Here is a 9,863-nt window from a genome sequence, read left to right on the forward strand (position 1 = left end):
GCCGTAACGTGTGAGCTTCCTAACTTGTTGCATACAAGATGAAGAATAAAGTGCATCTTATTATATAATTACCAAATATAATACACATGTATAATGTATAATTAACAAGCACAAATCATCACCACAAATATTTTGGTTTTCCATGTTAGAATTAGGGAAACTCATTTCGCTTCTCAAATCCGTATACTTACGATAAAAATACACACCGAAAAAGATAACCCCGGCGGGCTGCTTCTATAAAAAGATTAAGCACGCCGCTGCCTCTTTAAAGACCTCAAACCTTAAACCCTGAAGCAAACGGTGTTTTTATTACTCTTTTAGAATTGTACACGGCTTGAGAACGTTTGACCAAAACCCCAATTTGCCGGGACAATGCCCGGGAAGGTTTTGGTCACACCATCTGTGGTTGTGACCATAAACGACAAAGATTGACCGTTGAGATACGAATTCGATTGCCAGTTAGATCCCCAGTTCCTTGACATGGGTAGCCACCCTGTTTTCGACCCCTTGATTTTCACCGACTTAATCGCCCCTGCACCTCCAACATTAGTTATCAAAACAAGTTCAAAATAATTGCGCCCGTTAATTGTGAATCTAACTCCACCATGTTTCTTACATGGTACCCTGAAAACAATCAAACCAAAAATATCAGCCAAGTATGACTACAATAAGATGTTATTTAGTGGCACATATTATATATAAAAAATGGATGACCTTTGGAAGATAACGGGCACGATTCCACCAGCGTAAATAGCGATTTTCTCCCAAGCAGGTTGAGCCATATCGAAATGCTGAAGGGGTGGGTTGCACCAGCCTCCATTATTACTAGCTTGAGCATAATTTGGTGGGCAAAAGTTTGTAGCGGTAATGGTTACAGACACTCCTTTTCTGCACCATTTTGGGTCCGCCTTGAAATCACAAATGATCTTGTAACACTGGCCGCAGGAAGCACCATCGTTGAAAAGAGCAGTACTTAATGCAGCAGTTCTTGTACCGTACCCGGTTGAGTACAAGTTACCATACCCACAAGCACCCCCTGCATAAAACTTTTTATCAGTTACATACTTGCATGTTTTTATATAAATCATTAAACTGGCTACCTGCATTCATCTATGGTTCTATTTAAGTGGCTTAATGAATTGTGCTAATATCATGCACTAACATTTATGGGTCTGGTTTATATTTTGTTTGGAGTAAAAGTTTGAAAATGTTGCTACTTGAGAAAATGCCTAAAACACCCTTTATCAATAGCAAATTAAGATGCCTCACACGACTCAGTCGTAAAATGACTAAAGTAGCCTTTGAATGAGCTAACTAGAGTTAATGATGCATAATTTGGAGACCTATTTAATGTGCATGACCTAAACATATTATCCCATGACCGTTTCTGACTCTTTCCATAGCCACCCAATATTATATGCTACTAGTGAGTTTTGAACTTGAGACCTCTTATGAAAATATTAGGACCCCAACCAATTAGTAGTAACATACATGGCGTAACTTAACTGATGATCTATTTACAAGTGATTAATATTAGTAAAAAAAAAAAAAAAAAAAAACGTACCCATTGTTCCCGAAGCATAGCTGCCTCCATAAAATGTTGCATGACCTCTAGTCCATTTTGAAGGTGTAAAAGCCCCAGCATGAACAAGTAGATGGCATATAGCAGATAGCAAAACAATGCAACTTTTGGTCATTTTTAATGAGATGAAGCAAATGAGAAATAAAATGAAGAAGAGGAAGAAGATGAGTTTATCAGATTAGAGGAATTGGTCCTTAAATAAGTATCAACCCAAAGGCATCACATGTAAATCTGAAAGTAGAGAATGCAGGGTAGGATTTAATTAATTTTTTTTATTGATTTGTTTGATTAAAAATAATTAAAAATAATTAAAAATATCCAGTATTCTGAATCTCATTCAATCATAACCACGTTCTATCTAACCATTTGTCTAAATAGCATTCACATGGTTTCCCCTGTTAAAGAGCCGTGAGAATGGATCAAATCACAACCCAAATACTATTACTATTGCTTCTATCATGTTAATTGATCATGCATATATTTTTCATAGAATCAATATGCCTGTTCAATACGTAAAAAATGGGGTTTAAGGATCTTAGAACAAGGCTCTCCGGTCCGGCTACCGTGAATAACCCTGGCCGACATGATGATGTCGGCGGGGTGGCCAAGTGATTAAGTCCACCTTCGATAACGGTCGTTGATCAGAAGGTCCCAAACAAGGTTGTAGGTGCTAGCAAATAAAAGACTAACCTGTAAACCTTGAAAAGATGTACGATGATAGCTTATTGTGCAGTAGGTGTTGGTTACGTAACGTGATTGTCGTGGTTAGAATGATAATTAGGGTTTGTATATATAGGCAAACCCAAATTCTAGAACCATCCGAGATAATGGTAATCCCTTCCATAACCAACTCCCCCGAATCACGGATATAATTATGGAAAAGATACTTGCTTGAGGACCAAGTAGCCGCCGTACCGGGAACAAAGACATTCGATACGAATCCGCATACCGCATACAAAGTACACGCATACGCATGCTAGCGAGTGCCCGCATACGTATATATTGCGCATGCGGGTTGCGGTATCATTATGTCCCCCAGTTTGATGTTATATGACGCAAGACATATGATATCAAACTATTAAGCGAAAAAGAAAAAACAAGAAAACGGCTAGAATTTAATTTTCCGCGTGCGTTTCGAGGTCATTAAATGCCTGTCACTGTCGCAGAAACCCATTCGGTTGACAAGACGTAAAGTGGTAGTTGGCAGGCGCGTGTCAGCCACGCGCTCCTAGTGAACCATACCAAACTGACCATCCACGCGCATACAGAAAATGCTATCCGTTGATTGCGTTACACGTGTACAGCCACGATGAGACCATTTCACCCCATGACCCCCAATCTTCACTATAAATAGACCCAATTCACATTCATTTCCATTTTTCTGCCACAACCTTCTCCAATACGCTGCTAGTTTACATTCCGATCAATTCTCGAACATTCCGTCCAATCTTCAAGAGGTTAGTTATTCTCCGATCACTTATAGAAAATGACAAAAGCTAATGAGACGTATGTAGATAGTGTAGTATCGATTATAGAGCAAAAGCATATAGATTCTTTAGTGAAACAATACCCACCGTTAGCACAGTACAATCTGGTGCCTCCCCAATCTAATCAACGTGCCCACAAACCGCCGGAGAACAAAGTAGCCATATACGAGCATGCGTTTAAGCATGGCAATTTTAGAGTGCCACCTTCCGACTTCTTCCTAGGCGTTTTAGATTATTTCTGCGTAGGATTAGGGCAACTACACCCTTACGCCATAGGGAAGATTGTATTGTTTGAGATGTGGTGCGTTGCACTCAACAAGGTACCCTTGGTTAAGGTATTCTGCCATCTATACCGCTTAGCCAATCACCACAAATCGTGGTTCACATTCTTTGCTCGTCAAAACTTCACCAAAACCCCAAAATCGAATGCGGGCCACTGGAAAGAAACATTCTTTTTTATTGACCAAACTGTGGTTGGTACCAACTTTCCGCAAACGCTTATCTGGTGCAAAAATGTGGCTAAGGACGTGAACAAAACCCCGGTCCTAGATGATGAAGAAACAAAGCTGTTAGCGGAGTGCGCTAACGCACAGCTGGTGCACCGGTTATACGGGAACGTGATGCTGCGGTTAGGAAAGATATCCGCACACTGGCCATGGGAGAACGTGCGTCTAGCCATAATCGGACCGAATGGCAAGGGTAGGAATAGTATTAATGCACACTAACATATAACAATTTTTTACATACTTATATGTGCGAACTTATGCGAGTTTGTTTGCAGAGATAAAGATGAAGAAGGTACTTACCGCGGAGGAGGTTGCGGGAATATCTTTCCGCAAGCAAAACGTTGAAGAACAACTGGAGCAGGAGCGTACTGGCGAAAACTAGGTATCCGCACCTGCCACCTCAGCCAACAAACGCAAGGCTACCGAAGCCCCCCAAACCAAACAAAAGAAAAAGAAGCTCACTCCCAAACAGAGGGAGGACATGTGGAATGACAACTTCGTTCCCATCGAGCCAGCATCTGCGGATCTACCTCCCCCCACTACTGGTAAGCATCCTTTTCCTGCGTAAACTCTGCATACTTAATGCATATGCTAACGAGTTACTAATATGCAGAGCATGTTGAGGAGACGCATTAGACTCCACCGCGAGTCAATCTGGAGCTTGAAGCCACCGCCACATCGAGAGATAAGGCGATACATCTGGATTCTGATTCTACGCCGACTCCACCCCGCGGTAGCTTCCGCCTGGCTAACTTGAGCCAACTCACCCAATCCTCCGTAGAAAATGCCGCCGAGCGGTCGACGTTTCTGCTACAAATATTCCCTGTGAAATTCTGCGATCAACTGGCCGCACTGCCCTTCAACCAAGCGCACAATGCCTTTGTCCAAAACGGCCTTGTGTTCTTTGGCATGTTTGCAGATCAAGCCCGCCGTTCCACTAACTTGTATCAAGTGGCCCTGCGTAAAGAAACAGAGCTAGGGCTACTGCAAGCGGGGGTTGACCAGGTTAAAAAAGACAGGGATGCCGCGGAAGAGGTGCGCAAGGCGGTGGAGTTGACTGCGGCAGAAACAAAAACCGCCCTGATCGAGGAAAGGAAGAAAAACCGCGAGTTGGTTGGTGCAGTTGACCAAGCTAAGGGGGAGACTGAGCGCCTGCGGTTGGAGCTAGAAAGGGTGAATAGGGAGAAGGATGACGTGGTGACTGGCCGCGAACTGGCAGAGGCGGACTTATTAAAGCTTCGCACCGCCCTTCCTACCATTGCGCAGAAGGTGATGGACTCGGGTTCCGTATCCGACAAGTTCAATGCCTATGTTGATGCAGTAAAGGACCATGAGATCAACAAGGCAGTGCTGGAGGTGATCAAAGGTTGCAGTCTGACACCGCCGTACCCCGACATTGTTCAGAAGAAGTTGAAGGAGGGTACAGCCGCAGTGCTCCTTGAAGCCGAAGTGGCCATCACAGCCATCCCAATCCCCCTAATCAGTGCTATTGCCGCGGACTCGAACATGTCGATTGATGGGTTCCTCAAGGAGGATTTTTAGTTGTGGCTTGTAACCGTTTGCGCCGTAAGTCCTATGCTTAGGCAGGCAATTGTAGATACAATTTTTTTTTTTGCCCTAAGTCCCGTGTCGAGCAGGCGTTTGAAACAATTGTGATGTGTAATAACTTAATTTTCATATATATTATTATGTTATGCATGCGTTATGTATTTATTGTTTGTATATCGCGAATCAAAACAAAAGATGAACCGCATGCCCATGCGCATAGTTAACCAAAACTCATGCGCCTACGCAGGTACTGCGCAAAATAAACCAATATTTTAGCAATTTTACCTTTAACAGTTTAGACTCAAAAGCTACTGCGTTATTGCTTCGTCATGTGCTAGAGGTGCAATTTAGCTGTATGGTAAGCAATGCAACCAAAAACAAACCAATTCTTTTATGCTTAAGAGTTCCTCAAGCAAACCAATGCGAGAGTAATTACGCACAAGCAAACCAATGCTTGTATTTTTAAGTCGACTTGGCAGCCATCTAGTCTGCATGGCGCTTAGCTAGGGGAAAGCAAATTCCCTTCGCCTGCCGTTAATCTCTAGCCTTGTAACCAAATGGGCTTCTGCCGCACGGGGGCTAGAGGACACCCCTTAAGTAGGCAGGAACCGCATACAAAAAAGAAAGAAATACACAATAAAAGTATGCGCGAGTAAAAATTTAATTGGCATTAATCATGATTACAACCGTGACACATCCAAACGGACGGAAAATACATAGAAATAATAATGTGCTAAAATAAATTGGAGTGATCAGGTCCATCCATCTACATATAACATATTTTCAACAACGTCGCGTGCCAAGTGCGTTTCACAGGTTTTCCATCTAATGTCTCGAGATGGTATGCCCCGGTGTTGCTTGCTTTTGCTACCTTGTATGGACCTTCCCAACGGGGGCCCAATTTCCCAGTATCCTCCGCATGACTTGCATCATTCTGACGCCAAACTAAGTCCCCGCACTTATAAGAGCGCGAACGCACACGCTGATTGTAGTACGTTGCAATTTTCTGCTTATTATTGGCTTCGTTCACCGCCACAGAGAGTCTGCGTTCTTCAAGCAGATTAAGATTTTCCCGCAAAGCCTCTGAGTTATTCTGCTCGTCGAAATTCTGTATGTGGAACGTTGGTACCCCAATCTCTGCGGGTACAACAGCTTCTGACCCATAGACCAAACTGAACGGAGTCTCACCAGTGCTTGCTTTGGGTGTTGTTCTATGTGCCCATAAAACCTTTGGTAGTTCGTCCACCCAACCAACGCGACCATGACCCAACCTAGCTTTGATTCCAGTTACTATATCCCGGTTGGTGACTTCGCACTGGCCATTCGCCTGCGGATGCGCAACAGAAGTAAAAGTTTGCTTAATATTAAGCTCTGCGCACCAACTGCGAAAAGGATCCCCTGCAAACTGTGTACCGTTATCACTAACAATTTCATTTGGTATGCAGAATCGACAAACAATGTCTTCCCATATAAAATTTTGCACCCTCTTTCCTGAAATTGTTGCCAGCGGTCGCGCTTCAACCCACATAGTGAAATAGTTGATTGCAACAATCAAGAATTTGATGTTTCCTGCGTGTGCAGAGTATGCGTAAGATATTGATGTAAGTAGCATATGGTATTAAATAAATGATAATAATATTACCTCGGCCTTTTGGAAATTGTCCGACTATGTCGATTGCCCATTTATAGAATGGCCATGGTGATGAGACTGGGATCATTGGATACGCAGGTGCTCTACTGATAGGTGCATGTATTTGGCAAGATTCGCATTGCTTAACTATGCGCGCGGTATCTGCGTACATGGTGGGCCAATAATAACCTAGCCGCATAATTTTTGACACAATAGACCTGTGCCCCGAATGAAGAGCGCATGCGCCCTCATGCACCTCGCGTATAACCTCATCTGCCTCTTTCAGGCCAATGCACCTCAAATGCGATCCTAAATAATTTTTTCGATATAGGACGTCACCCTCAAGGGCATATAATGGTGCCTTAGTATGGACTTTCTTTGCATCAACAGAATCCGCAGGTGAGGTGCCATTCTGCAGAAAAGCAATGATAGGTGTCATCCACGTTGAGCCGGATTCCTCAACAGGTGCCACTAAAGGCATCATAATAATGGATTTCGCATGCAATTCTTCTATAAGAACTTTCTTCCCCAGATGATCAAAGGCCAAAGCAGCCAATTTGCTAAGCGCATCCACCTTCTTATTTTGCCCCCGCATTACGTGAGAGATTTGAAAAGCCTCAAACTAGTCAGCGAGATTATGAACAAGTGTAAATACTGCTGCATGGCTATGTCATGCACTTCGAAGTCTCCGCTGACTTGACTGCATACCAGCTTTGAATCCACATAAGCGTGCAGAATTTTAACATTTAATTTATGCGCAATACGCATACCTGCTAACAAAGCCTCATATTCTGCTTCGTTGTTCGTAACAGCAAAATTAAACCGCAGCGCGTATGTATGCTCTTCGCCGTCTGGTCCAATTAAAATTACACCTGCACCCACGCCAGCTGCGCTGCAGGCACCATCGGTGTATAACTCCCATGGTGACAAAGGTGGTACAGGCGTATCCTGATGTTCTGCCGATGCCTCAACATCCGCAGGTAACTCTGCTAGGTAATCCGCAAGTATTTGACCTTTAACCGCGCTACGCGAAGAAAAATTTATTTCATGTTCTCCTAACTCAACTGCCCATTTAGCCATTCGGCCAGAAATCTCAGGCTTGTATAACACCTGAAATAAAAATGATTGCGTTAGTCAATGCGGTAACCCCGGACATTGCCGCAAATTAGGCATGTACCAACCTGTTTGATTGGTTGGTCAGTTAGAACCACGATTGGATGTGCTTGAAAGTACCGGCGCAAACGCCGCGCCGTGTGGACTATCGCATATACGAGCTTTTCTATTGGTGAATAGTTTACTTCGCTTGATGTCAGCGTCTTGCTTACGAAGTAGACCGGCATTTGCGTCTGAGAAAACCTCAGCGTTATATTTCTGCGAAATAAATAATGCATGTAAATAAAAGAGAATGGATTACCTTTCCGCGATCTGCGATAAGAACTGAGCTGATAGCCTCTTTCGATGCCGCAAGGTATAGCGTAAGCGTTTCTCCTGATACTGGTGCAGTGAGTGTTGGTAATTCAGCGAGCACCTTCTTCATCTCCTGAAAGGCTGATTCTGCTTCCTGAGTTCATACGAAGTCCTTTTTCTTCAAGCAATTCTTCAAAGTATTGAAGAATGGCAACTATCGCTCTGCAGCTTTTGACAAAAACCGCGTGATTGCCGCGAGCTTCCCAGTTAGACTCTGCACATCTTTCTTTGTTCTTGGAGATGGTAAACTATCAATGGCCTCAATATTTTTGGGATTCGCCTTAATTCCTCGCGTCGTCACTACATGACCTAGAAACTTGCCTTCCTCTTCCCCAAAACTGCATTTGAGCGGGTTAAGATTCATGTTGATCCTGCGCAGAGACGCAAACGTTTCTAGGATGTCCGCGAGCATTTCTTCTTCAGTGTTACTTTTAATTACCAAGTCATCGACGTATGATTCAAGATTTCTACCAATTTGGTGCTTGAAGGCTGCGTCAATTACGCGCTGATAGGTCGCGCCTGCGTTCTTTAATCCGAAGGGCATCTTCGTATAACAATAAATACCTTGCGGCATATGAAAAGCAGTTTTGTCCTCATCTTCCGCAACCATTAAGATTTGGTGATAACCCTTTTATGCATCTAGAAAACACTTGTACCGGAAACCTGACAACGATTCCACCTTCCAGTCTATCTCCGAGAGAGGGTAGTTGTGATGACCCGAAAATTTTTGACTTATTTAAACCAATTCTCTATACGGTTTATTATTTTAACACACTAAACAAAGTCTGTTAGATTGAGTCTCAAAATTTTAGAACTGTTTCATATATACAATTACCTTTGATTACTCTCGACGATTCATGAACAATTATATGTATGTATATATATATGTACAAGTAAAACACAATTTGCTACAGTAAAACCCTATTTGTTACAGTAAAAATTACTTTGCTACAGTAAAACACAATTTGCTACAGTAAAACACTATTTGCTACAGTGAAACCGTATTTTGCTACAGTGCTACAGTGAAAACGAGTTTGCTACAGTGAAACACTATTTGCTACAGTAACACTATTTGCTACAGTAAAACACTATTTGCTACAGTACACTATTTGCTACAGTAAACACTATTTGATGTCGACGGACTAGCAAACAAAAACAGAAAAGGCGGCCATGCGATCGCATGGCAAAAACACTGAAAACTCATGCGATCGCATGAGCTACAGTAAATCGAAAAGTACTATAAAAGGTCAGTTTTGCTCGACGAAATATTTCATAAATATATATGTACGTAAATTTTATAATTATAATTATAATTTTAATTTTAATTTTAAGTTTAATAATAATAAAGTATATTCGAGGGTATTTTTAATTCGGGTTTCAAACCGTTTTAAAATAAGGAAATATTGGGTATTGTTCGGGGTATTGTTCTTGAATCCAAGACCAACCATACAGTCGTCTACCATCATTACGTCTACGCAATTTGCCTACAATATTGAATCGCAATATTGAACTGTGAGTTTATAGTCTCCCTTTTTAAATACTTTAAATATTTTTGGGCTGAGAATACATGCAATTTATTTTAAACGCAATAAGACACAAGTACATACTAAATTCTACACTGAGTTAAACCGAAAATCCCTTAG

The 9,863-nt window shown here is 42.2% G+C and overlaps 1 protein-coding gene across 2 annotated transcripts; it reads right to left on the minus strand.

Annotated features, from left to right (window-relative positions):
* Positions 1-317: 317 nt before the first annotated feature.
* Positions 318-8,584, minus strand: LOC139839459 (expansin-A11-like). Of its 2 annotated transcripts, XM_071829521.1 has the most exons (4): positions 8,554-8,584; positions 1,565-1,624; positions 715-1,036; positions 318-624 (listed from the first exon to the last, which is right to left on the minus strand). In XM_071829521.1, the coding sequence occupies exons 1-4, from the start codon at positions 8,582-8,584 to the stop codon at positions 318-320; spliced, it is 720 nt and encodes a 239-aa protein (XP_071685622.1). The 2 variants fall into 2 exon arrangements, with proteins under 2 accessions (XP_071685622.1, XP_071685621.1); XM_071829520.1 differs by lacking the exon at positions 8,554-8,584 and having other exon boundaries at positions 1,565-1,697.
* Positions 8,585-9,863: the final 1,279 nt, after the last annotated feature.

This window comes from Rutidosis leptorrhynchoides, chromosome 4, assembly GCF_046630445.1.
Source record: "Rutidosis leptorrhynchoides isolate AG116_Rl617_1_P2 chromosome 4, CSIRO_AGI_Rlap_v1, whole genome shotgun sequence".
NCBI lineage: Eukaryota > Viridiplantae > Streptophyta > Magnoliopsida > Asterales > Asteraceae > Rutidosis > Rutidosis leptorrhynchoides.

Excerpts from the sequence above, each read along its gene's own strand:
- LOC139839459 (XM_071829520.1), bottom strand. The coding sequence starts at position 1,697 with ATGACCAAAAGTTGCATTGTTTTGCTATCTGCTATATGCCATCTACTT. Across the intron at positions 1,037-1,564 it reads CTATGCTTCGGGAACAATGG|GGGGTGCTTGTGGGTATGGT; the intron begins GTACGTTTTTTT and ends AGTTTTATGCAG. Across the intron at positions 625-714 it reads GTGCCCGTTATCTTCCAAAG|GGTACCATGTAAGAAACATG; the intron begins GTCATCCATTTT and ends GATTGTTTTCAG.